Source organism: Poecilia mexicana, unplaced genomic scaffold (assembly GCF_051168715.1).
Source record: "Poecilia mexicana isolate PSO_F unplaced genomic scaffold, ASM5116871v1 scaffold_15, whole genome shotgun sequence".
Taxonomy (NCBI): domain Eukaryota; kingdom Metazoa; phylum Chordata; class Actinopteri; order Cyprinodontiformes; family Poeciliidae; genus Poecilia; species Poecilia mexicana.
In genome coordinates, this window is record NW_028263384.1 from 6,155,865 (window position 1) to 6,183,375 (window position 27,511).

Here is a 27,511-nt window from a genome sequence, read left to right on the forward strand (position 1 = left end):
CACCCCAAAGGTAGCAGCTCAGGGCGTTCAGAACCACCGGGGCGGCTTCTTCTTTATTCCTGGTTTCTGCTAGAAAACAGTCAAGTTTCTCTAACGGTCCAGTCAAATCCAAGCCATAACGCCATAAATACCCTGATTAACGTTTTTAGCAAGCTTTATCTGTTATTTTACATCAAAAAGTGTCTGTAACCGTTTTCTTCCTGTTTGTTTTTATTTGAACTGAATTTAATCATATTTTGTTATGATAAACAAAATATCATAACAAAATTTGTTATGATATTACATTTTTTCTAGAGGTACCATCATCATCATCATCATCATCATCATCATCATCATCATCATCATCATCAAGAGAAATAAGTTTAATTGGTTCATTTTCAGAAACTTTCAGTAATTGTCACTGAAGTTATTTCACACTTTTGTGGACTTTTGTATTTGTTAATAGAGGGCTGGTCAAGACTGTATCGCATTACTCTACAATAATTGTGAGAGTTGAATTTGTAAAACCTTTATTCGTGAAAACAAAACAAAACAAAACAAAAAAAAAACATGGGCTTAATAGTTTCCCCAAAAATATTGTTAAAATCTTTTCTCCTTTTCCTAACCTAGTACAGTGTACAGTCTCACAAGCTGGATATATTTTTACACTCCTATTTGATATGTTTCTTTAAAAAAAACAAAAAAACAAAACAAAACAAAAAAAACAGGACAGCAGCTACTTTTGTTAACTGTTAACGTGTGTTGCCAAAATTCAACATACAAAAGCAGAAACAAAAACAAAAGGGACCCTACATTAGAACCATATAGATCCTGGACTGAAAATGTTACAGATTCTTCATTACGTTTTTATGTTTGCACTTGCTGCTTTTTGTTTTTTTTGTTTTTTTCAAAATTAAGTTTCTATCTTTCTTTTTTTCCATGGGTTAGTCAAATTCTGTGGAATCAAAGCTGAACACATGGCCAAACGAAAACCAATATTCTTGGTTTAAATAATGAATTACTTTTGGCACTACTGTTGTCCCCTTGCAGCTCATCCATAACATTTATTTGCATCGATTTGAAACAAATGTAACAAATTTCCCTTACCCTTGTTGACATATCACACACTTAGCAGTTATCACAACCCGGACATCAAGTTCCGCTAATATTTTCTAGACAGTAATGTTGACACACATGAACTCAAAGGGCAAAAAACATTAAATATGAACATGTTCTGGATTCGAAATAAACCGTCAGAGAGACTGTCCTCGCTGCCCTTCCTATCTGCAAAGTGCTTTTTGACACATCTGAATAAGGCTGTCGGCTAAAACCACTTGTCACAAAATGCACATATTAAGAACAACTTTGGCTTCCTCCGATACGACTGTGAAGAGAACACTGAACAGTGACGACCAAATGCAGGAACATTGACGTGGAATTATCTTGGCTGTGATGCTTCATTTTATTCCCCGGGTTTCTTTTCTTTTTTTTTTCTTTTTTTGTACAACAAAATATAGAATCTGAGGGGGTTCAGCTGCTCAGCTGTCGTCTTGTTAATCATAATCGTCATATTCTGGGTCCATGTCGTCGCCCTGGTAGTACGTCCCCTGCGTGGTGTAGGACCTTGTCTTCATTGAACAATTTGTGTCCATCAAGATCGCCTGCAAAGACAGAAGGAATTGGTTTTCTTATTAAAATAACAATGATAATAATTTTCCTCACAACCTTACCTGGATGCCTGAAAAGTATTCAATGCATTCCCAGGGTGAGTACTCACACAGACTGACTGTTATTGAAAGTCAAGGGTTATAAGCGTTGGGCAATCTGCCAACAACGCTTTCCTTCTAACAAAGGAGGGCAGCCGCCATTTCTTTTTAGCATCATTTTTGGGGAAACACCTGAGAAGATTGCAGCTAAGAAGAAAAGATTTCTGGAACAATCCAAAAACTCCAAGTGGAGTTTTAGCTGCAGAGATGAAGTTTCAGCCTGTTGGAGCAAGCTCGGGGCTGTGCTACAACATTTTATTGCTAGCATTTTTGTACAACAAAATACAGAATCTGAGGGGGTTCTGTGATTTAACCAGAGGTGATCAATTTCACAGCAAATCAGTAAATTGATCTGCTGTGAAGCTTAGACATTTGGACAATGGGCCTTTTGCCTGAATTATTAAAAAAAAACCCTGTCCGAACCCATATACGTATCAGAAGACTCAGAAAAGATATAAAAATCCTGAAGATAGGAAATAGCAGAGGTGATCAATAGATGGCTGTAAGATTAACAACAGTGGAATTAGTGAGCAATGAATGCTGAGTGGAGTAAAACAAATGAGCATCGTGCCACAGAGTGCTTGTGATGACGGCTGATCTACCAGGAATCACACACAGGTGGTTAAGGCGCTCAGGCAGGTGGATGGATTAGATCAACAAAACACTGCTGGACTGTATCAGGCCAGCTCACAAAGATTCGCTCATGTTGGTGGGATCAAAGTCAGACACAATCAAACACTGGTGGCAAATGGGACCAAAATATGAAATATTGGAGATCAGGCACTGAGACGGACGGTCGACCTGTTCAGGGTGAACCGCCTCTCACCCATCGACTGATGAAGACAGGAATTAAACCCCATAGATACCCTGCATGAATGAATGGATGGATGGATGGATGGATGGATGGATGGATGGATGGATGGATGGATGGATGGATGGATGTGGATGGATGAATGGATGGATGGATGTGTTCCTGTAGATGCTTGAATTAAATGGCTGACCTTACTGGCCTCCGCTGACCTTCAGTCCAGCTCTGCTAAGTTTTCTCAATGTTTCATCACAACCAGAAGGCCCTATGATCTGACTGACCATAATTCTCCAGATAAAGTCCAAAACATGCATTTAAATGAATCATCCTCATATGTGCGTTTGGTTGTTTGTCTCAGAGCTGCTCTGTGATGAATTGGAAAACCTCTTATTCTTTTTTACGCACTAAAAATTTCTTAAACCGTGAGTCAAATAAAATACATAAATAAAATGAGCTAAGGCGTCTGGAGGACAAACTGACTATTTTTTCTACTACTCTCCAATTTGTTTTCGTTTTTGCTTCGCTCCATAGAAGCTCCATCTGGCCTCTAGAAGTAGCCTCTGTTGTGTTTAGTTGTGATGCCTCTGTAGGGGGACATCGTCTGAGGTAATGCAACAGCAACTAAACGTTCTCCATCTCCTGCTATTGACTTTTCACTTTATATTAACATGGAAAGAATTACTACATCAGTTCTTCTGTTTCTTTTTTCACTCTGTCTCCTAAACCCCTCTAGTCGGCCAGCCTGAGCCAGGTTCTCTAACAAAGCTCAAAATCACCACAAGCAAAACATGCAGGTAAAAAAAAAAAAAATGCTATTGTGAAATTCAAGGAGTCTTTACAAACCCACGCAGAATAAAATCCAGCCTAATTCTGTTGATCCAGATAAAAACCACACAGTCTGATGCGGCTGTTTTTACCGGCTCAGTGCTGCAGTCTGCTCTCCAGGCGGGCCGAGATGTTCTTTACATTGTGTGTTTGTTTCAGACTCGGTTTTCTTCAATAGAGCTCGGATCAATTTAATACCAATATCTTTCTACAGTGTAATAAACACAACACATTGCTTCAGTTTTTTATTTTGATCCCGCATCCAGGTGGCGAGGTAACCTTTTAACAACCTGGAAACATTTACTTCTCAACAGATTCTCCAAAATCCAATTGACGTGGAACACAGTGGCGCTGTGCTGAATTTCGCTTGGGGCTGAGCTAAACAGGTGATTGTTTTTTTATTTTTCTCTTGAGCCTTGCTTGTTTTTTTTTTTTTTTATTTTGTTTTTTTGAATCAGTCCACTACCTGCTCAATGAGCCAAATTGTATTCTCAGGCCAAAAGTGCACAATGCATTAAACCGAGGTGAACAGTAGAGAAATAAATGAATCTTTTTTTTTTATGCTTTGGCTGCTTTCATTTTCATTTCATTTTCAGTCCAGGGTGCACCATCCTGGAGTTTTGATTTTGGGTAACATCTCATTGATGGACTGGTTCCTATAGGCAGCCTTGAATTTAGGGTCAAACTTACAATTTTCTCTTCTTGTCCAGGCGGATTCTTAAGGAAGAGACAGAGAGGAGCGAATAAAATGTCCACTACTCCAATGATGGTCATCAGCCAAGGAAAGCCGATGCTCTCAGCTATGGATCCTCCAATGGACGGACCTGCAACAAGGAAACACTGCACAGATTTGTTTTCTTGACTTTTTTTAGTGCTGAGACAAATAAATCTGAGTTGTAGATTAATAGTAGACAGTCAGAGGACGCTGAAGTCGAGTTCTGGAGTTTTGATTGTCATATCTTAAATAGAGAGGCTGTTTGTGAAGGAAAGTAGATCTGGACCAAAGGCTGGCGAACAGTTGGTGTTGGAAGATAATGAAGCATTTTAACACAAGCATTTTGTTAATTCTTGAACAAGAGAACATATAAGATCAGATTAGGTTTGATGAAAGCTTTAGTTTGTTTCTCACAAGAGGATGTTGAACGTTTTAGTTGAATAGTAAGTCATTTGGGTGTAATTTACTCAGTCAAGAGAACCAACTTCTGTTCTCATCTCTGTGCTGCTGTTGTTGAGGCGATCTTTGAATTCACCTGACAGTCATAATAGAAATCGTACTGCCTTATTGCTGGTTATTTTTGAAGCAGTGTTAATACGTTGCTCCTCTCTGAACAGCTTTCACTGCAATACTTCCTTAGCAGCAACTGGCTTCTGCTTTCCCTTTTAAATCAGGTGGAAGGAGCAAGGTGGTACATTTTTAACTCCTGTCTTTTCAGGTTTTTTTTAAATAAAATGAATAAAGGGTACTGTTAAAACTGCAAAAACATTTTTTAAGAACCACTGCAGCACCTGGTTTAAACCTTATAATAATAAAATCAAATAAAATTTTATTTGTATAGCACCTTTCAGCAAGTCCTTTACATCATAAAAACGCAAAAAATACAAAGTCACAGAACACACAATATTACATTTTGTCATCATTACACATCCGATTATTGATTAATGTTTCATAATTAGGTTTCAATAGCAACTCTAAACAGCTCATTTAAAGGCACTCAGTGTTTCGGCTATTTTGCAGTTTTTTGCAGGTTTGATTCAGATTTGTGGTGCATAGAAGCTGAATGCTGCTTCTCTATATAACAACAACAACAACAACAACAACAACAACAACAACAACAACAACAACAATAATAATAATAATAATAATATTCATAAAGCCCTTTAAATCTCCAATCAAAATATCAAAGGTCTCATTCACATGTTGATGATGGCAAGCTACTGGATTGTAGCTACAGCCGCCCTGGGGCAGGCTGACTGGAACGAGTCTGACTGGAACGAGTCTGACTGGAACGAGGCTGACTGGAACGAGGCTCACTGGAACGAGGCTGACTGGAACGAGGCTGACTGGAACGAGGCTGCAAATTTTGCGACATCGACCGTTCTGTCAACACCAACGGGCAAGATGGGTGAAGCGTCTCGCCCAGGGACACAACCAACAAGGCCGTATCATATTAATTATCTCCATGTCCTGATACACAAAGGTGCAGAATTAAGTTTTTTATTTTACCAAAGCTGGAGAGCCTCACCAGAGGCATACGTAAATCACACACTTCAAAACTCACTGTGTTAATAGATTCTAACATATGTTTCACTCAGGTTGTGCAACACATTGCAGTCAGATGGTAATTAGGGTTCCAAGCACGCAGTTGTAACTGTGGAGATTCTTCATTATGTTTCCTGACCTGACCTGTGCTATGGGCATTGGTCCTGTTGTAGACCAGAACATCTATGAATACTTTTATCATTTTTTTGTATTGGGGTATGCATTGCCAGTTACAGATTGAAATGGCATATTACTATGGTTCATTAAAAAGTCATGAAGTCTGGGGATGTGGATATATGTTTATATTACTCCAGATTTAGAACCAGTCATCAGAGAATATGTTGGAATTTCTCTGATATATATATATATATATATTTTAACTCCATATCTGATTTTATTATTATTATTATTATTATTATTATTATTATTATTATTATTATTATTATTATTATTATTATTATTTTGAAGTGGATGTTTTGTGATCCAGATGCAAACAGAGTCGTTTTACAGTATCTATGGTTACACAGCACACATTTTTAAAACCTGTTACACATTTACCCGTAGGCTGAATGCATTGTAATTGCAAAACCTTGAAGTAACCACTGTCCTGCAAATTCACAACTCTTGGCTGACCTGCAGTGACACCTGCACAGGCCAAGCTGATAGGAAACAGGGAGGAGAGCTTTTCATGGTGCCCACACCTTAAAGGGGTCAAGACCAGACAACACTGGGCTGACAGGATGAGGAGAGGATACCTCAGGATCAGAATGCCCTCATCCTCAGAGTATCTTGAGGATACTTGCCGCCCCTGGACTTGCTACCCCAGGGGCAGACTTATTGCCCCTGGGGTAGTGCCAGGGGCTCAAACAAGCTTGGAACCTATAGATAACTGCTGGTAGTTCTAGTTTAAAATTTCTGTAGATACATTTGTATCTGAATCTCACTATATTATGTGCAAATGGTGTTGAATTGAATTGCAATTAGATCAAATTAATGTAAATGAATTGCATTTGGCCAGTTTACCTAATGGCTCTTTAATGAACTGATGTGGATAAACAAACTCATTTATAAAAGACAAAGTCAGTAAATTTCTTACACTCAACAGACATAAAAAAAAAAAAAAATGTAAATATTCTGACATAGCGTTAGCTATTATTTAGCTAAATAATTTGTATCGTTCAAAAATTTTTATTTTTGGTTTCTTACTTACCCAAAGCAAATCCCATGCAGAAAGCTACATCAGCAATGGCATACACACTTCCATATACGGACACATGCCTCAGGTCCACCAAGTAACCCATTATAGGCATCATGGAGGAATCCACCATGCCTGTGAGATACATTTAGAAATCATGTGTAACTATCACTTCAGACTACAGCAACAAAGCAAGTAGATGTGAGAACTCACCAATAGCAAAACCAACACCAAAGTTTGGAAGAATAAGACCGTAGATGTCTCTGGCAAAAGGAACCTAAAGCAGACAAATTAGTTATTAATTACAGTGTCTCTATAATTTATCACAGATTTGTGATAAAATCACAAATTCATCCATTCAGTTAATTATGCTTTCTCCTTTAAGAATTGTGGGATGTGGGAGGGCTGGTGTCTATTTTAAGTGGTCATTGGGCAAAAAGGTGGAAAACACTCTGGACAGGCCACCTGTTCTCCAGACACACAGCCAGGAAAACACACAACCAGGAAAACACTAACATCTACAGGGCAACTTAGAATGTCCAAGCAGCAAACATGCACACTGAGCTGTGGAGGAAGCTGGCTTACAATCCTGGCATGCACAAGGAAAACAGAAACATACAAACTGTAGCAACAAGGGCCCAAACCTGGTTGGCCACTCTGCTGAATCCCAATAAAAAGTTCAGCTTCGGTTCATGTTTTACATCCATTTTAAATTGATACTTTAACCAAGTACTGCTGATAAAATTTACTTTAATAGAGGTGTGCGTTTACTCTGTTTCCTCAAACGTCTCTCATATACTCACACAAATAACACTGAAGCCGACCACCACCATTCCAATGAGAGCGCAAAGCCATCTGGAAAACAAACAGGTGTTGTCACAGCTGACTCATTTTCAATGTAAGGGAAAATGGATGAATGTAAGGTTGGCACATCAAATACACCAGAACATTTTCTACAGTTCATAGGTTTGTGTACTTCATATGTCATTTGTAGACAGCTTAAAAGGAATCATTTAAAGCGTTGTTATACCATTTTGCAGTTGTTGGGTGAATCACAACAAAAGGCAGATCTGCGTAACATGATTATTGATCCACGTTTCAGACATGGCAGTTTCTAACATTCCAGGAAAAGAAGACATTTGTACAAATGAAGCTTTTTTCATTAACTAAGGAAGTTAAGATAAAAAGAAAAAGAATCAAGTCATCTCTTATTTCCACAAGCATGTGAAGTAGTCAGGATACAGTCCGTCACTAATCTAATTGTTTCCAGCCAATAGTCCTTTGAGTAATGACAGCTGAGATATTTACTAGTGTTTGGAACAAAAGTGGCTGTTAGTACATGTGAAGTTGAATGCTGCAGAAACAATGAATCGAGAGGAGGAAATGTAAGATGTACTGGTCAGAAAGTCGTGCATAAAGGGGTTAGGAGTTCAGTTTCCTGTGAAAATCGCTGTGTGTTGGCAACTCACGTAAAGCTACCCGTTTGTGTGCTGAAACAAACAATCTGACTAAACTGGCTCTGCTAAGGCATTCTGCCCAGTGTGGCTGCATCACTCAGGGGCTTTTTCAATGTACTTTTCATAAATTAGCAAAAATGAACAAATTAGTCCTTTTGTCCACTCAGAGTATTTGAAAGTCACGTAATCTTCTATGGACAAACACCTGATGGAACAGTTTAGGCAATCTGTCACACTGGTTGGCACCACAAAATCAACACAATTGCGGTGAATCAGCAAATACTGCAGGTTAAGCTGTCTCCCAATTTTAGTACTTAGTTAAAGGGGATGAGCAGAGGTTGGATCCATGACTGGATCTTTCAGATCAATCAGAAGTGGATAAGGCACCTGGTAGATAGTACATGGCTAGCTTTAGGGCTGCTGATCCCCAGAGCCATTCATGAACACCTTTTGGAACAGTGGAAGGACACATGAGAAAAGTCAGGGAATCATGTGGCGTTGAGATAGAGATGCACCACTACAGGATGGACCAGGGCAACAAACTGATGGAAGCGTTAGGTGTTGTAAGTAGACAGAACCCTCTACGTCTGATAGGTCTCCTAACGTCTGGATAAAGCAGTGTTATTCTGGTGGAAGTGTGTCTAGAATTTGAATAGGCTGACTTCTTCTTCTTCTTCTGCTCCTTAATTAGAAAATTGGGTCACATTAAAAGATGTCTCCTTCTCAAGTTCCTCAGATAGCATACATCTTTAAGATCAGAAATGTTCCCATCTGCCTTGTTTTTTTACAGCACACAGTTAGCATCGCAATGGGCCGCTCCTTTGTGACTAACAGCTGACAGCTGATTGCCTGACCTGAGACTTGACAGCAATTCCAGCAATATCTTTGGAAAGGACAAAAATTACATAGCAAAGCTGTACATTTCTAAAAATGGAGCTGAGCTTATTGTACAGCCTAAAATACAATAGGCTGTACAATAAGCCTATTTTATTTGTATTCAAAGTGAAATTGGCAGTGGAGAAGTATGGCAGCACAAGGGATTGCTGCAAAGTCAATGACACGACACAACAACTCTCCACTGTTCTCAGCGAGTGAATGACTCAATGCTGAGTTTTCTAAGATGGAAAACCTTTTAACCAGTTTTCAGTTGGCATCTTTATGGTTGATATGGAATTTATATTTATAATTGGATTTAAAAAAAAATCCAAAACATTTTTTCTTTTTCTCTAAAGTATCTTGAGACAACTTATGGTGTTAATTGGTAGTAAACAGTGTTAGCAGTTATCACTGATTCAGGTTTGGTGTCATGTTGAGTCACAGACAAACTTCAGCCACCTCATGTCACTGGACTCATCACTTGTCCCTTTCCCTGCTGTCTTTGTGGGTTGACTGAATGTGCTCTGATATTGATTTGATTCATACTAATAAAACTAACTGATGAAGAGTTCGTTCTAACATTGCTGAAGAAATGCACATATTCATCTGACATTTTCTCCTCTTGTAATTCATTTGTTTAAAAGCTCCAGATAAAAATTTCCTGTTAAAAATCTTGTTTGAATGACTTATTTTTTTCTTCTCTTTGCAACTTATAAATTGATACTGCAAATTTGATTAACCATATAAATGGGCAGGGTTCATGAAGAAATAAAGGCTGGGTTAAAAATAAACAAAACAAAACAAAAAACTGTATATAGCGCTCTTATAATTCTCAAGAAATGTGTTACAGTAACACTAACCAGTACAATGCTCTTGTTCAGCATTGCTTGCCAAACGACAAAATCATTTTTAAAGAAAAGTCTACATTTTTATAAAGGAATTACTGAATGCCTTTTTCTGTCAAGGCTTCAATAATGGCACAACCACGCAAACATTAAAACCCCTGAAACTCATTTATAGGAGCGGAAACAGATACCACATCCACAGAGGCAGAGTGGAGGAAAGTAGATAAGGACAATTTCCCTCCCTACCTTCCCATCTTGTGTGCCAACGAGCCAAAGATGTTGGTTCCAATAAGGTAGGAGATGGAGGCTGGTAAGAAAGCGATGCCTGGGCCACAGACAGAGACACAAAGGGAACAGAGGTGTGGGCAGAAAGGCAAAGATAAGGAGATGTTTATCAGTGTCGCACACAGAGCTGCTGTACATCTCGCATTGTGTGTAATGAAGTCTCCTTTCCACCTGCCAGCATGTGACATCCTAATATCCTGTTCCCCTTTCATCTTCTTTATCTGACCTAGACTTCATATACAAGCGGGCAGGAAAAAAAATATAATAGAAAAGTCTGTGGCAAGGCAATGTCAACAACATTTGCTAACTGACAATTTAAACAGAGCTTCATACGCGCACACACACACATATACACACAGCCCATAGTTGCAAGTATACCTTCTAAATACATTTGTCTACATTTTAGCACTTTAAAACATCAATCGTCAGTGCCTTGATGATAGACCAATGCAAAGTAGATCCTAATGATGAAGTTAAAAATGTTACTTTGACAAACCTCAAATAAAATCCAGAGTACCTGATTCCATTCCAAAACAAACCCATTAGTATGTATTTTCATTTCTCCAACAAAGCTGTTTTTGCTAAGTCCTTAGAGGTTTGGTGTTGGAGGACAAGCAGCATCGTGAAGACCAGGAAACCCGCAGACACGGAGGAAGTTTGTAGAGACGCTTAAAACAATAACCAAAACTGTGAACACCTCCCAGAGTTCCTCATCTGGAAAGGGGAAAGAGTAGAGCACAACCACAAACCTTGGCTGTATACCTCAACAAAACAGCTTGACAAGGACAGCACCATTCAAAGAAGCAGCTACCTGACCAAGGTAACTCTGGGGAAGCAGCAAAGAGCCCCATACCTGGTGTGGGAAAATGACCTGGTGTGACAATGACAAATTATAGGCTTTTTAAAAGTTAGAAGAACAACAATGTACATAGAAAGGAGTCTCGCTTACAGTTCAACACAGTGAACCTGAGCCAGGAGATGTTCTGGTTATATGCTGTTATTTTTTTTTTCCACACTTGTGTGCTTCTGTGGTGGTGTAGGTTGCGGTGTGTGTTTTGTGTATTTTCTGCTTAAATACCTAGTTGCCACTTCCTGGTACACATGGTCTCCATCATCCAGATTGGCAGGGTTGGTTCCATCATGGCAATTGCCATGTTTCCAAAACAAATGGCACCTGCAGATGAAGATTAAAGATAACTACATACAGTCTCAATTATGGTTTATTTTTGTTCTTTGGTGCTAATGTGTTTTTCCTCCAACAAACAACCATCTGGAACAAGATACATAAACAGCTCCGGCCAGCTGCCTCTGTTACCTGTTTGATCCCATTATGGCAGATGTTGTTTTATAGCACTGGAGCTGAAGAATTTGGTTAGAATCACGAACAGCTATGCTAACATAAATACTACTCTTCCTTTCAAAGTCATCCTTTTATGACGGGATGGCAAAAGGAACCATAAAACATCAACAAAATTTTACATTTAAATAATTTATCAAGGCAACAGCATGTTTATTTAGTGTTTGTGTTATTATATTACATATCTCCCCAGTCTACAAATAAACATAATTTCAGTTTGGACTATTTATGTGTTGTTTTTATTTTCAGAGGATTTAGCATACGATCCATCCTAACCTGATAAGGAACAGAATTGTCAACCAAACTAAACCAAACCAGCATTTTCTGTTAAATGTATGTCTTTTAGTTCAGTCCATTTACCAATTTTTTATTTTAGTTCATAACTCTAACTAAAACGTAACCACTGAAATGATGCTAACAAAATATAATGCATCCCAAAACAAGTTATTTTTGCCAATTTACAGGCAGTAGAGAGGAAGTAAAACAAAAATTAAACAACTAGTTTGCATCACAAAGTCTCGATCATTACAATAACTGTAATATTTGCAGAAATATTACCCTTTCTGCAAATATTTAGAGTTAAATATAAAGGTAGTCTTGATCATGACGTTCTTTCTGGAGTACTGAGGAGGGATGCAAACCTCTAAATAACTACATTGATGAAAGAAAAAAGGAGAATAAAATGTGTGAAGTATTGGGTCCAGACAGTGGGGTGTGGAACTCTCTGAAAGGTCAGATGAAGGAGCTTTTCCCTTTAGCCCACCCGGAACCGGCCCAGAGCTGTTCAAGGTTTGCCCACATGTGGTGAAAATAGTCTGAGTGACATGAAACTTTGCTCCCTCTGTTTTTCAGAGTGTTTAGCAAGCAGCACTGGAAGTCGTGATTTGAACCAAGCAGAGCTGTTCTGTTCTGTTAGCTTGGTAGCGTGGCCACATGACCTGAAACAGCATCTGAGTCCATCAGTCTTCCTGCTCTTTCTTCAACGCCATTAAACAAACTTCCCTCAAACCTGCAGTGCTGCTACTGCTTCCTTACCAGCAGCGATCAGGATGTACGGATCCTTCATCAGCGTGAAGAGTGGCGTTCCCTTCTGACTCTGTGTGAAAGAAGAAAAACATGTAGATTACAACATACGGCATTGCATGTCGACACCTATGAGCAAAGCAACTTATAGAAGCATTGCACTGCAATACGTTTCTTATTTATAACCAACACTAACAATAACAACTATTTACAAGCTGCATGTTTCTTCTGTTTTCTGTAAAGCGCTTTACAAAATTTGAATCTTTAAGAACAGAAGTGCTAATAATGAAGAGTCAAATAGATCATTTCTGATATGAACTGAGAATATGACTGTGGTGACTGACAGACTCAGTGGAATATTAATCAATCAACAGATGTGACTGATATATTGGTTATATATAACATGCAAGAAAGGAGGTAGAAAAAAAGTAAACAAAGACAAAAATATTTATGGAAAATTGAAGTCTCACAAAATTGATTATCTCTCAGTTTCAACTCAATAAGGGTAAATTCTCTCTGTCAGGGAGCCACTTGATTGAATAAAGGCATTATACTTAATTAAATATGCATTCAGAGCTTAATGTAAGTGTCAAAGCCTCACATGACTAATTGAGGCTTGGACAATTTCTAACTTGGCATCAGGGGATGTTCTCTTCTGTTCCACAGTGACTGTTCATTAGTGCAGAAAACCACAAAGCTAGCATGGACACCTGACTGGCCTGCACAAAACATGGACTGGAACCTGACTGAACACCTTTGGGATGAATTAGAACAGACTCTGAGAGGCCTGGTCCTCTCATCCCACATTAGTGTCTGACCTCACAAATGTGCTTCTTGGAAAATGCTCAAAAATGTTGTATAAAACTAACGCCAGTTTGAGCACATTTATTCAATTATTATTATTATTATTATTATTATTATTATTATTATTATTATCATTATTATTATTATTATTATTATTATTATTATTATTATTATTATTATTATTATTATTATTATTATTATTATTATTATATTATTATTTTATTTTATTTTTTATTTTTTTTTATTTTTTTATTTTTTTTCTTAAATCTGTGTATAAAAACCAAAATAAAGAATAACTTATAAAATATGTAGAAAACAAAGCCGGACAGATAACTGACACAGTATGACTTATTAACAGTTGCAGGGCAGCTGGGTTGCATATTCAAGCTGAATGGATGAGAAACACACTGACCTCAGGTTCCACCTTGGTAGGCTGAAGAACAAAGAGCTGCAGAGCTGAAAAGATATATAAACATTAAGTAAATAAAACAAAAAGATACTGGAATCCAGTTGATTAGAGATGATTCAAAGTGGTGAAGAAACCCTGAGCAATATTTAGGAGTCTGCCTGTTCTCCATCGGCGCTTACCCCCATCAAAGAGCGCCAGGAATGCCAGAACAAGGAAAGGAGCTGTTTTCCCAACAAAGTCGTACATCACACTGCCGAACGGGGGCCCGACTGTGGGAGACAACAATGACTGAGAATCACTGCAGTTAGCACGCCCGATCAGTCAATGAATGTATGGATGCCAAGAAAGGGCAACCTTATTTTTTCTTGTTGTAAATGACAGTCCGGGTACAGAGTTTTATAAAATTACATTTTCCTTTCTATTTGGCCTTTGTCCTTAAATGATGGGCTCTATGTGTGGTCAATAGTGATATCTACTGCTAAACGAGATCAAGGACTGGTGTCTTTGATCCATGAATTGCACCATGTGTTCAGTGACTGAACCTGCTTTTCCAAAGGCAGCAACATGCTCACCTACTACAGATATTTTCAGTCACTATGGTGCATTTCTCAAATCATTTCTGAGATCTGCAGAACAGCATGGGCTTTTCTCAAAGCAGCTGGTCCAAACAACAAAGCACCATGGATTAAATGGAAAAGGAAATTTCTTTCTCAAAAACCCTTAGTTCATCTCTCAAAATTAAATATGTGCGCGAGTGAACATGCCAGTACTTCAGAATGACAAGTCCTTGTTTTCACCGTGTATGGATAAAACACTCTGTTACATTTGGTCAATGTAACAGAGGACTCTGATGTAAACTATGGATAAGGTTTTAAAGACAAATAATGTAAGATGTAAAAATAGGACATCAGTTAAAAGAGCCTGGGCACATTTACTCTTTTACTGTAATTTGTTGAAATGAAAGATTTTATCATTATGATAGAACGCAGAGCACAAAGAAAACATCAATCTCCTAGAGGAAAATTGTACATGCAGTGCTGTAGGAATTAAACCTGGAGGCTTCCTATGCTTTTCCCCCAAAATGTCCCAATGTGATTGAGGCGACGTTCAGGTCGGATGAATGCGAACTGGACGTTAGGTCACATTTGAATTGGATACGTGTTGGATATCCGGTTCGCATTTGAAAAAGAATCCAACCTGTGATGTTCAGGCTGTCATGAAAAGATCAGATACAGGTCGCATTACGTCAAAAAGAAAAAAAAATTATAAAAAATCGGAATTGGGTCACACGAGGCTGCAGTGTGATCAGGCTGCAGTTCAGCTTTCTATTTGATTCTGACTATGTCAAGAAACACACACATCAGCTCATAATGCTTCCAGTCCCAGTACTGTTGGTGAAGCAACAACACTCAGACTGGAAGCATAAAGCTGCTAAGTGCTGAAGGCCCTTGAACAACACAATAGAACCCTCTGACGATTTGTTCTATTCTTAGATGCATTTTCAGTGCTCTTCCTTTGCACTGCAGTAAAATATTATATATGTACTGCTGAGAAATTAATGAATATTATATAAACTAATGAAAACAATCTAAACTAAATATATCAACACATACAAGACATGTTTTATATATTTAACAATAATAAGAATAACAATATATCTTTCCTTTAGATATGGGTGAAGGAAAGGACTCAACAGGAAAATGCTGAAGGTGTTTGCAGGACCTGCAGTGCACATGGCTCCTACTATGCAGCCGAAGTATGTGAAGCCAGGCTGCAGTGTGAGTGTGTGCATACCTAACACTCCCAGAGCCAGACCTCCCAAGGCGATCCCGATGGCGTGACCTCTCTCCTCGTCGTCTGTGTACACACTGGCCAGCATCCCCATACCTAGAAACACGCAGCACTCAGCAGCCTCAGCTCAAGCTTTGGATTAAAAACGTCTTTCTACACACGCACAACCGAGTCACAATGAGATTGAGACGACAAAGTAATGACATGTTGAGATGAAATATGTGAAAAAAAAAGTAAAAGGTGGAAAGATATAACTGTAACAAAGTGGAAATGGCTGGATGAGATGTTTCCATGCTAACGCTTACACATGATGGATGGGTGTGAACAGTATGTGTTAAAAATGATATCAGTCTCATTAAATACAAAAAAATAAAAAAATTAAAAAAATAAATTCTATGAGTCTCAATTTTTTAGACATTTGTTTGTGTTATCCAAGGCCTGTTTGTCTGACTGGTGAATTCCCTGTCAGGGAGCCAAAACTGCATGAAATGACTGAGAGCAAATTATTCTAAAAATATATATATTTATTCACAGGATCCCAATATTAACACTTCATTTGTAAATGAAAGGATTTTACTGCTTCTAGCCACAAAAGTATCAATAAATAAACTGTTAAATGTCACAATAAACTGTCATGTGCCAGACTGTTTATGGCTTGTGTTTGTCCTGCTGCTCAGTTCAGTTCAGTTCAGTTCAGTTCAGTTCAGTTCAGTTCAGTTCAGAGAAGAGAAGAGAAGAGAAGAGAAGAGAAGAGAAGAGAAGAGAAGAGAAGAGAAGAGAAGAGAAGAGAAGAGAAGAGAAGAGAAGAGAAGAGAGAGAATCTCTGCATCAAGCTCGTCTGTCCAGGGAGCCACAGCTTGTTTCCATCTTGGTGTTGGAGGTTCACCACGTTTTCTCAAAAAGTATTCAAAGTCAAATCAAAAGTGGATCTGTCTGGTTGCCTGTGAGCTCGATTGGACACAGTTATTAGTTGGTGTGTTCTGATTGGTCAAGGTATCTCTCTATTTCACATTAGCACGCTGCTATCTAACATAGCAGCCATCAGGAAGAGTAGGCCCACCTATTGTTTTCAAAGCCATGCTAACTTATTCATAGTGTTCTCAAAATAGACAGTGATATTATCTTCCTGGTTGCCCTTCATTGGGACATTCTGCCTCTGTGTTAAGGCTACGTTCTGTTTAGCTTTTTAACCTTTGCAGATAAAAGTTTATTACTTGAAGACAATCACTTTTGACATGTATTTTACATGCATCTAATTTTCACATAATTTTTTTTTGGTCATAACTTAATTTTTACATTTTGAACAGTGTTAAATGTGGATGATATCAGAAGCAATCTGTACAATTTAAAGATGTCACCTGCCATCTGTGCATGAAAGAGTATGTTTGAGGTTGGTTTCTTATTCATCCCTTGATGATACATTATGTCCCTCCTCCCTCATAACTTGTTTCTACACGATGTGTTTAAGCCATTTATACACTGTCAGTTCCTGACCTGATCCAGAACAGCAACGGACCAAGGAAAAAAAAAAAGGTCAGTGACATTACATTAAAATTGCATAATACTTTCCCAAAAATTTTTCTAAAAAAGATCACAATGGAATGAGTTGGGGGGGGGGGGGGTTAAAGTAAACTTGTATATCATATACAAAGACTATCCGGTTTTATCTGGATAAACACACAGGACAAATCATGGTGACGTGGACCAAGACAGAAGAGGTCATTGGTTTTTACTCAAGGGTGATTTCTCCATTGGCCACACACACCATTGATGTGTTGAACCACTGAGAATCAGAGAAGTGGGACACACATTTTATGCCTCCTGCTCTACATCAATCCAGGTGAACTTGGTTCCTTGTTTGGTTCCATTATCCCAGACTGATTCCTGAAAGTGTGTGAACGACGTGTTGCTGCATGGATTGGTGAGTTATGAATGACCAAAACGGACCCATCTATGCCGGTTTCTCATCAAAATGTTTAATGAAAGAAACTAAAGCCAAAGCTATGATACCTACATTTAACTCAAGATGTTCTTAAACCCAGTGCTTAAGAATGTAGCATGTAACAGCTGGGGAAAACCTTAGCATAGAAGGCATTTGTTCCAATATTAGAACATCACCAACTTTCAAATAGACAAACAGACAGACAGGTTGTCTTCAGTTTATACAATTAAAAGGTTATTTACCAGCCACTGACGAACAGGAGGAGCCAACACCTTGAAGCGATCTGGCCAGAAACAGCAAAGTGTAACTGGATGAAAAGGCGAACACTTCACAGCAGGAAAAAACAGCAGAATTACAAAGAATAAACCATCAGACACAGAGCAGGCAGGGCGACTTATTGATCATCAGCACTGATTTGATTGAACTTACTGATGGTAGACAGAAACATGATACAGAAGCCAGCAAATATAGGAAGTTGGTATCCAATTCTAAAGGGACACAGAAGGTAAAAGGCGTGTTATTTCTCCGCAATAGCAATATATACATCATGTTTTGGGTTGCAGAAATACTTAAGCAGTTTTATGGAGAATTGAGTAGAAACCAAGCAGGTAAAAAAAAAAAAAAATCACGCTAAAAAAAAAGCCTCTATTTCATCTGAAAATGTGAGGAAGAAGCAACGACTGAGAAAACTGTTATTAATCTGAAAACAAGGCAGGAACAGAAACCCTTTGAAAACAAACTCATAGAGTTTTCCATAACTCACAAGAGACATTTGTAAACAAGGTAATGTAAGCAGTTTTTTTTTATTTTTTTTTATTTTATAATTTCCTGTTGTCTTTTCATTTTGCTTACCTCTTACAAATAAGAAACCTTAATTTCCACAATCTGTCCTCCTGCTGTGTCCTTGTGTCCTCATGTCGGTTCATTACAACCTGTGTTAGTGAGGACTGAAAGGCTAAACCAGCCGTGTTAATCCAAGCTTGGTTTTCGTCAGATCAGAGTTGCAGTGTTTTCGCAGTAAACATCAGGCACACTTGAATTGTCTCGATTTGTCCTCTGTCAGGAGTGAAAGGCACAAAGAAGCTGCAATGCCTCAATTACTGCATATGAAGTGTCGATCTGAAAAACTAAATATTGCTTTTGGGATAAATGTTGGAGATATCGGGCAGTCGGCCCTTTGCTTTCCCTCTAAAAACGCGTCTGGTTATCAGGGACGGGGCGGTTATGTGAAAGCCGCAGACTTGCTTGAGAATCATTTATTAATGTCAATTTATCGAGAGCACGTACTTTTGCTAAATAAATAAATAACACAATATCTGATCTAGCAGAGTTTTTCTTTGCTTCTGGAACTGTGAAAATATGTGCTCCCTTTCGCAGTTCTTCAGTTTTTCCTTTTTTGTCACGCTTAAAAATGGTTTTGGGGTTCTGAGGCTGTGGAGTTGGCAGAACAGGTGATATAATCGGCCAATCTCTAGAACAGCTGAATACTGCAGTATAACTACAAGTTCATCTGTATTAAGAGTATTTTTTATTTTTTTTTGCCATCTTTACATCATAAGCTTAGTGGTTAAATCAAATACTAATGGGTCAAGCTGGGTCTGAAACAATAAATGTGAGCTGTGGCTACTAATGGACACAGTTCCTTTGTAAACCAGAAACATAATTCAGATACAAACTACTGTTAAATGCTCACCCGCTTTCTGGACCTACACATAAGAAAGACAGCAAAAATGGCTGGTCAAGTAATTGGAAGATTAAATGGTAATAATAATGAAATACATGAAGAATATCCTCCAGCGATGCCAATCTTGAGCAGCCAGACAACCTAATCATTTCAGCACATCATTACATCTAAGGCACAGCACCGTTATGTCTGGATGCTCTGAGTCTAAAGCCAACAAAGATCCAAATGATTATATTTGCCGCATTGAGAAAAATGAACCTGTGGTGAAGTAAATGTAACACGACTGAATCAGTGAAACCAGCATTAAAAACTCAGGTTAGTATCTTTACACAAATATATTTCCATCAGTTTGCTGCCCTGGTCCAACCTGCAGTTTGCTGAGATGTCTTTGCTATTTATCAAGTTATTTTAGGTTTGCAATACTTAAATCACACCACATAATAGTTTCTTTTGTTTTTATATGTTGCAATAATTTATTATTTTTTTAGGACATTGGTTTATATGTGACAGTAAGGATTAGCCAGCAAGCTATCCCACAATGCATTGTGCCACCACCAGCACCAGCAGGAGCAACTAATTAAACCACTTTTGTATTGATCACAAAAATTAGTTTTAAGATGTTGAAGGCGAAACAAAGACTCCAAAGCTTTATCTATGCATCTAGTATGAGGATACTACCAGAGCAGCACATCTTAAACCTGTGGTCTACCCTCTGCTTAGGCCACAGCAGTAATTATTATTGCACATTTCATTGCAATTTTCACAACACTGGGATAGCAGCAACCAGCTTGTTTAGTTGAGTCCATGTTTTGGTCAAAAATCAACTTCAGCCATACAGTCTAAGCAGCTCGGATCCATCGCTGTATCTAACTAGATCGTACATCTAAAGATGAAAAGATTTTTGTTCAGTTTAGTGTTAAACGTTTGCAGCTGCTGATGAAACACTGGCTTTAATCTCAAAACTGTTTAGCTATAGTACAGAACTAAATCCATAAAAACCAACCAAACTTTTTGTCTTTGTGTCAGTGGCTGCTCCAGTTATCAGGTCTGACAAGCTGATCGTTTGCTTCTTCTTCTTCTTCTTCTTCTTTTTCCTGTTCTTATTCTTATTCTTATTATTCTATCTGTTACACTCCTGTTGGTTTGAAATCTGAGCAGTTCCCTCACACTGTAGTCATCTGGGGAAAACCAGGCAAATGTAAACATGCACACAGATCCAAACCTCCGTAATCAGGAATTCTGCTCTGTTTGATCCAGTGGTTTTAGATCTGTCGTTATGAATCTTTATCCACAAAAAACTCCCCATCAAACTGTCATTTACCATTTCATCAAAACCCCCTAAGGGGAGTCTGTTTTTGTTTTTGTTTTTTTGTTAGACATTGTCATAGATAAGACCATACATGCAATTATGCTTTCCGTTTTAAAAACACAACGGGAAATTTAATTCACAATTTCTGCCGTTTCTGACAGGAAGCCTGTGATGTGTAAGAAGTGTGTGTCTCAGTGCTGCAGCTCCATCCAGTCTGGTTCATGTCAGATATTTTTCTCTTCCAGTTTTTCCTCTGTAGAGTTTGTTGCAAAATCACATTAGGTTCCCATAACATCTGAAGAAAGTTCTGACTAAACGAATCAAGTTGAGGAGTTTTTAAACCAAACAGGCCAAGTAAGTTTGTCCATCTGTGCATAGATTTTCAATATGTTTTTTTTTAACTCTATCTAAATTAATAGCTAAGAATTTTACATCCAAATTCCTATTACTAATAAATTGATTCTTATTGAGTCAGCTTGCTCACATGCTCATTTGATACTTGACACTTTGTCATTCAAAAAATCGACAGCATGCGAACGAAATGCTGCAAACGATTCAGACAGCAACACTTCAAAAACACAAACGTTAGAATTAAAAATGATTAAAATCATACAGTGAATTAAGGAACCAAAACACAAAGAATCGATCGAAAATATATAAAACTAAACAGTGAGCAGAAAACCGAACAGTAATAGTGTACGTACTATAAGATTACAGCGAAATGCAACTGGATTGTTGGATTAAATTATTATGCAGAAATGATTACTCTTATTTCCACCGGGTTTTTATCACCCTGACAACAAAACTAAAAACATTTTAGTGAATAAACTTTATGACTGGAGATACAAATCATTTATTTCAGTAGTTTTGGAATGAGCTCTCTCCATTACTACTAAATAAATCAAACAAAACAATGACCAGTCTAAGATTTTACTACAAATCTATAAAAAGTGAACTTAATATATGTTAATGACATTCTAGTAAAGTGCGCACATTTAAACAAAAACCCTCACAAGTTGATATTTAGATGATATGCTACTCATTACTTAATTTCAGAGGTTGTATTGTTTTAGAAGAGCCTGCAGAATAATCTTGATTATTAATCAAATTAGTTTTTACTTTACCACTTATTATATTTTTCTAACTGCATTGGAAACGGGACCTCCTCCGTACTCAGTATTAATAATTAAAAAAAATCATTAAATAATAAATACCTGACAGGTAATAGATAAATGATTAGAACTAAATACACATAAAGTCCACCTATCTGCCTTAAAAATGTGAACGTTTCTGAGGCAGCATCTCTCTGCTGTACATTAGGAACAACTACAGCCTCTGACCGAAACTCATATTCTCACTGTTTCCATGGACGTGGCCATGTTTATTACTGAACCTACTCATATTGCTTCCGAAACATTAAGAGGAAAACCTCCACCAGTTTGATCAGTATGTTTTATAGATGTTCTGACCTGAAAACTGAAACATTGGAGAGGCCAACATCGTTACGCCTCCTGACATTTGACGGCCAATCGCGTGGCCTCTCTGTCGTACATCTGACAGTAGCCTTGCTGACCCACGTCTCTTCATACTCCATGACAAATCATCGCAGCTCGATGCTTCCACCACCGTTAACATTGTGAACTATGTTTTTACGGTTGAAGACTTCTCTCTTCCTTCTCCAAACAAAAGTATCGCTGTTTGTGCCCAAAGAGCTCAGGTTTGGTCTCTTTGGACCAAAGAACAGACTTCCAAATCACATCGCCATGTTTCAAACATTCATGGGAAATCTTTTGGTTAGGAACTGAATTATTGAGAGCGCTCTGTAATTTCATCGGCGGGGATAATATTTCTGATTTTAACCGTGAATGAAAACAGTTTGGGAAGACCGTCAGAGTCTTCATTTTGTGAAACAAAAATAGTTTTTCAGATGAAATCTGTTTTGAAGTTTCAAAATTAGATTCTAGATTTGACCCAATTTGGAATCCAACAAAAAGAGTCAAATTTGAATCATTGTTATCAATATTAGTCAGTGATTGTTTCATTATTAAATTGGCTAAAGAAGATAACTTTCTTTCTTTGAGTTCTTAAAACATGAAGGCAAAGTGTATAAAAGTGGTATGAAGCATAATCCCTAAGAAGCTGTTCACTCAGGCGCATGTCGACATTTAGCTCAACGAAGGAACGGCTCGGTCTGTAACTGACAGAGCGAAGCAGAGCAGAGCCGTACCTGTTGGTCAGCGGCCCTATGAAGGGGTTGGTGAGCAGCTGCACAGTGGCCTTGGAAGCAAACAACATCCCAACTTTGACATTTTCATTGAGCAGCCTGCTGGTGGACTGAGGGCAGTCGGAGGAGTTGCGTTGAAGCGGTGCGTGGGCCGGGGTGGGGCGGGCCGGGTCAACCGTGCCGACGGTGGAGTTGGAGCCCGATAACCTGACGCTGTTGTCGTACAAAGACACAATAGCGTGGAAAGAGCCGGAGGGAGCCTGTGGCGACAGGCTGCCGTTCCTTATCTCCACATCCGCAGACTCATCTAGGTTGTACAGGTAGCTGGGAATGATGGGAACTACAGGGACAGAGAGGCAATGCATCAGCGGCACAGGGAAACAGGACTAATGTACATCAGTATCCAAATAAAGCTGTCAAAGTTTTATTCTAATGCATCACAAAACATTTTTCTTTAAGTAATAATAACAGGTTGCTACCTTTTATGTTAGTTTTTGTCTTTATGATTTTATGTTTGCATCTTTGTAAAGCCTATCTCCCTGATAGGTGCTATATAAATACATTTTACTCTCTAATATGTCTACCTAACTTAATGATCATGACTAGTAACGTCTCTCTTTATCTTTAGTTTACTTTCCAACACTTTCAAACAGCTGCTGAATGCACAGCTTTCAAAAGACCAGGCAATATTTTAGCATAAACCATCCCAGGTTAACATCCAGGCAGACTGACATCGCTCTGAAATATTTTACACAAGATCAACACATCTTTGCTTAGACATGTGGCTTTTAGTTTTGGAGTTCTAAGATGGCGGAAGATCTCAAGACAAATATTACTTATCAGACTGAGGATCGAAGAGCCAAACAGCCTCCCTGCCAGCATGCCTAGGTGGGCCCCATATGGGGGAAAGGTGGGCAGACATATGGGTCCCATATGGGTTTGTCCATGGGTTCCTCGATGGCCCCACATGGGTTTGCCCTCCCTATGGCCACAGTCTACGTGGGCCCTATATGGGCCCTAAATAGGCAAACCCATGTGGGCTGTGGCCCTACATGTGCAAACTCATGAGGGGCCATCGTGGAACCCGCAGACAAACCCATATGGGACCCATCTGGTCTGCCCTCCTTTTCCCCATATGGGGCCCACTTAGGCATGCTGGCAAGCCTAAAGGACAAAAGGAATGTCGTTTGGAGGGAAACGTTCTTGGTGCCGGAACCGAGTAGCCGCGACCACGTTAGCAGAACAAAAGCCTGACATGTATATAACAAGATTTTATGAACAATTTTAAGAGTCTAAGCTTTAAAATTGTGACTCAATCAAATGATTAGCAATAAAATTACAAAAAGTAACAAAGAAGCAAGAAAAAATATATTTTTAAACATATATTTTAGGTTTTATATTTAAGACATTAACATTTAAATGCTTTCCTTCCATAGTAAATCCCCTTAAAATGCGCTTTTTTCCGCCCTCAGAAGCAGTAGGACTGGGTTACAGAGATGTGCCTGGTGGATTTTTAAAAAAGGCGACTGTGAGGCACAAAATATATAATATATTTTTTTTCAAATGTGCAGAACACATATTCTGTGGAGCTGAAATATGATATGGTGCATGAAGGTAAAAATGACATTAATAAAAAAATTAAAAAATAAATTAGCCTGGAGAAACAGTCTGAACTGTGTTAGTAAGTTTGCTGTGTTTTTGCCAGATCATGGTCGCTTTTCTTAAGTTTTCTGTCCAGGCGCAAAAATCTCCTATATAGAATCAGATAGTCTTGGTAAAAAAAATAAAAAATTAAAAAGGAAGGAAGAAGAAGTGATAAGATACAGTTGTGGTTTTAATGTAAATGATCAGGCCTGTTCCAGGTCCTACAATGATTTAGGACATGTCTGTGTTGAACAGAGATGAAGTCAAAATGGATCCCTGCAGCCCGAAACACAAACACAACCAAACAACAACAACAACAACAACAACAACAAAACACAACTAAATCATTAAAAATCTCAAAAATTGTTTAACGTATTTTTTTTGCTATTGTAGCTTATTACTTTAATAATAATAATAATAATAATAATAATAATAATAATAATAATAATAATAATATACAAATACAACACGGTGGTGATAAGTGGCCGCAGAAGAGCTTATAGTTTCAGCGCCTGTGCTTAAGGATTAAAATGCGGTCACGTAGAAAAGAAGATCAGAGATGATTATTAGGGAGGGAACAAAACAAAACATAAGTTAGAAAAGAGAGAAAAGTGCAAAAGTTTCATGCAGGGACGCCGGGTTGCACCTACCGACCACCGTCAGCAACATGTTGTCCAGGAGCAAAGCGACGAAAACAATGAAGAGAATCAGTTTCCTGGACTGTCGCTCCTCTCTCAGCCATTTGATCAACGTGAACTGACGGAGCGCATCTAGTCCCCCCATGGTGTTTTAGTCCCAGCGGAGCGGCGGCAGGACTTTAACTCTGCCTGAATAAATGATGGAAAAAGTAAAAAAAAAAAAAAAAAAAAAAGAAAGAAAGAAAGAAAAAAAAAATAAAGAAATAGTGTTAGGTTAAAAATGAAACTGTGAGCCTTCAGAGGAACTCCTGTCCTACCTCAGGGGAGCAGGCAGCAGCGCAGATGGAGGAGGAGGTGGAGGAGGTGAAGTCTTTTTACTGACTGGAGCTGCTGCTGCTGACGTCACCCCCTCTTAATGTTTACGTCCCCGTCAGACCTGACTTCACGCGATCAGAGCAGAGATGCTGCAGCACCACCAACAACACAAAGCCAGGGTTTGAACAGCAGCGCTGCCCGGGATGAGAGCAGTCCCTCAGCGTCCGTCTGCGGCGCGGCGCTGAAACGCCGTCAGAAAGCTGCTGTTTCTACACGCAACTTCAGGTCAAATGCGCTGGAACAGAAATTCCCGCCCCCGTGGAAAAAATAAAAAATAAAATAATAATAATAATTTTACATAAACAACATAAAATGTCAAATTTTAGCTGAAGAAAAGCGAACCAGAATGCAGCTGCTTCTTGGAGAATATTCACATTTAATGTTGTAATATAAACATTCTCTGGACACAGAAGAAGCAGAGATGCTAAATGAGAAGTTTTTTTTTGTCTTTCTTTTTTCACATGGTTTACACTAAAAGTAGATGTGACGTAGCAGACAGAGGAATTATTTTATAACAAACCAAATCTTTTATTCCTCTTCTGTCATTATCATTGAATATTTTGGTGGTTTGAGTTCAGTCAGAAGATAATAATTTTGATAAAATACGGGGCAATTAGGGTTAATGAAAGTTATTTTTATTAACTGACTACAATACAACACAATATAGAGAAAAATTAAATAATTCAATTTTACTACACAAAATTGTTTATCACCTGACTGTCACTGTAATCTGCATGTATTGTAAACAGGCGTACTATTTTCTCCTTCAACACTTAACACAAAAATTTTATTGTATTCAGCCATAGTAATATTTAAGTTTTGAGGTATACATTAACATTTTTATTCCTATTTATTCAGACATAAATATGGTTCATAAAAAGTAAAAAACAAACAAAAAAAAAAACCCAAAACAAAAACAGACAGTACAACAATAAAAACAATCAAAATAAAATGATCATCCAGTGCCATATAAACTAAGGCGCCAGTGATTCCACAGACTAGAGAAAAACCTCATTGAGCTTTGAACACATCATGCATATTTTTTCAGTTCCAGTATGAATTGTCTTTAAGCGGCATGCTAAAATTGAGAGAGCTAAAACAGAGATGTGCTGTTTGGGCGCAGTGTTGGAGTCGAGCTGTACTTAGGAGGAACTAAACAGATTGTGCTGTTAAGAAAGATGATGTTATGATGAGAGCAAATATTGTAAAGATTAAAAAAATAAAATAAAATCCTGCTCTAAAATGAAAAAACGTAGGCTCTTGATAGTTGGCATTTTAAATACTGACTCTGAGCAAAGTTTAGTAATTTGCTGGACATATGGAAGAGAGACTGGAAGCTAAAGTATTGATCAGCTTCACCCTGGTATTGATAGTATTGATATTTAGATTAAAGTGCCCAGACCTGATGTGATGACACAGCGTTTTGTTGAGAACACTGTTTGTATTTTTTTTTTGTAAGAAAGAAGATTGCCATATAATCTGTTAGTAGTATGACACTTTTATGAACAAATGAACTTTATGACCATGATGTTGGCACATTGTTCTTTACGAAGGCCTTCTGCTTCTGGTCGACTGCTGTCAGGATTAGAGTCTTCTGTCCCTCTTAGCCTCACCATGATTAGTGCATTTGGTGCATTGTTTGTTATGTTGTAGCTTTTGCATCAACCAGAGGCTCCAGTTAGGTTAAAAACCCCTTCCTTCAAACACAAACATTTGTAACCCCCCCCCAGTCACATCTTAAAGACAGGATGAAATTCATTCACAAACTGGCACAACCTTCAAATCCCTGAAATATTGGACTAAAAAAGCGTCAGCAATTATCTACAACCTGGAGATATTTAAACCTGAAGGTATCTGCTGCTTATGTAAAAAAAAAACACAAGAAAAAACCCCTTTTTTTTCTTGTTGTGACTATAATGTTGACTTGGAGACTTAACAGTCATATCCAATAAATTATTCAAATGTACCTTTAGAAAATCATAACCTTTAAGCATGTATTAAACTTTCTATTGAGC

At 38.2% G+C, this 27,511-nt stretch overlaps 1 protein-coding gene across 2 annotated transcripts; it reads right to left on the reverse strand.

Annotated features, from left to right (window-relative positions):
- Positions 1-492: 492 nt before the first annotated feature.
- slc18a2 (solute carrier family 18 member 2) lies at positions 493-27,499 on the reverse strand. 2 transcript variants are annotated; one of them, XM_088012995.1, is made up of 16 exons: positions 25,439-27,499; positions 25,134-25,310; positions 22,843-23,179; positions 18,052-18,110; positions 17,865-17,948; positions 15,684-15,776; positions 14,069-14,158; positions 13,893-13,936; positions 12,689-12,749; positions 11,375-11,470; positions 10,258-10,336; positions 7,637-7,688; positions 7,047-7,110; positions 6,849-6,968; positions 4,069-4,202; positions 493-1,640 (listed from the first exon to the last, which is right to left on the reverse strand). In XM_088012995.1, the coding sequence occupies exons 2-16, from the start codon at positions 25,264-25,266 to the stop codon at positions 1,533-1,535; spliced, it is 1,554 nt and encodes a 517-aa protein (XP_087869121.1). In that variant the 5' UTR covers positions 25,267-25,310; positions 25,439-27,499; the 3' UTR covers positions 493-1,532. The 2 variants fall into 2 exon arrangements, with proteins under 2 accessions (XP_087869121.1, XP_087869120.1); XM_088012994.1 differs by having other exon boundaries at positions 25,134-27,499.
- Between the last annotated feature and the right edge of the window lie 12 nt (positions 27,500-27,511).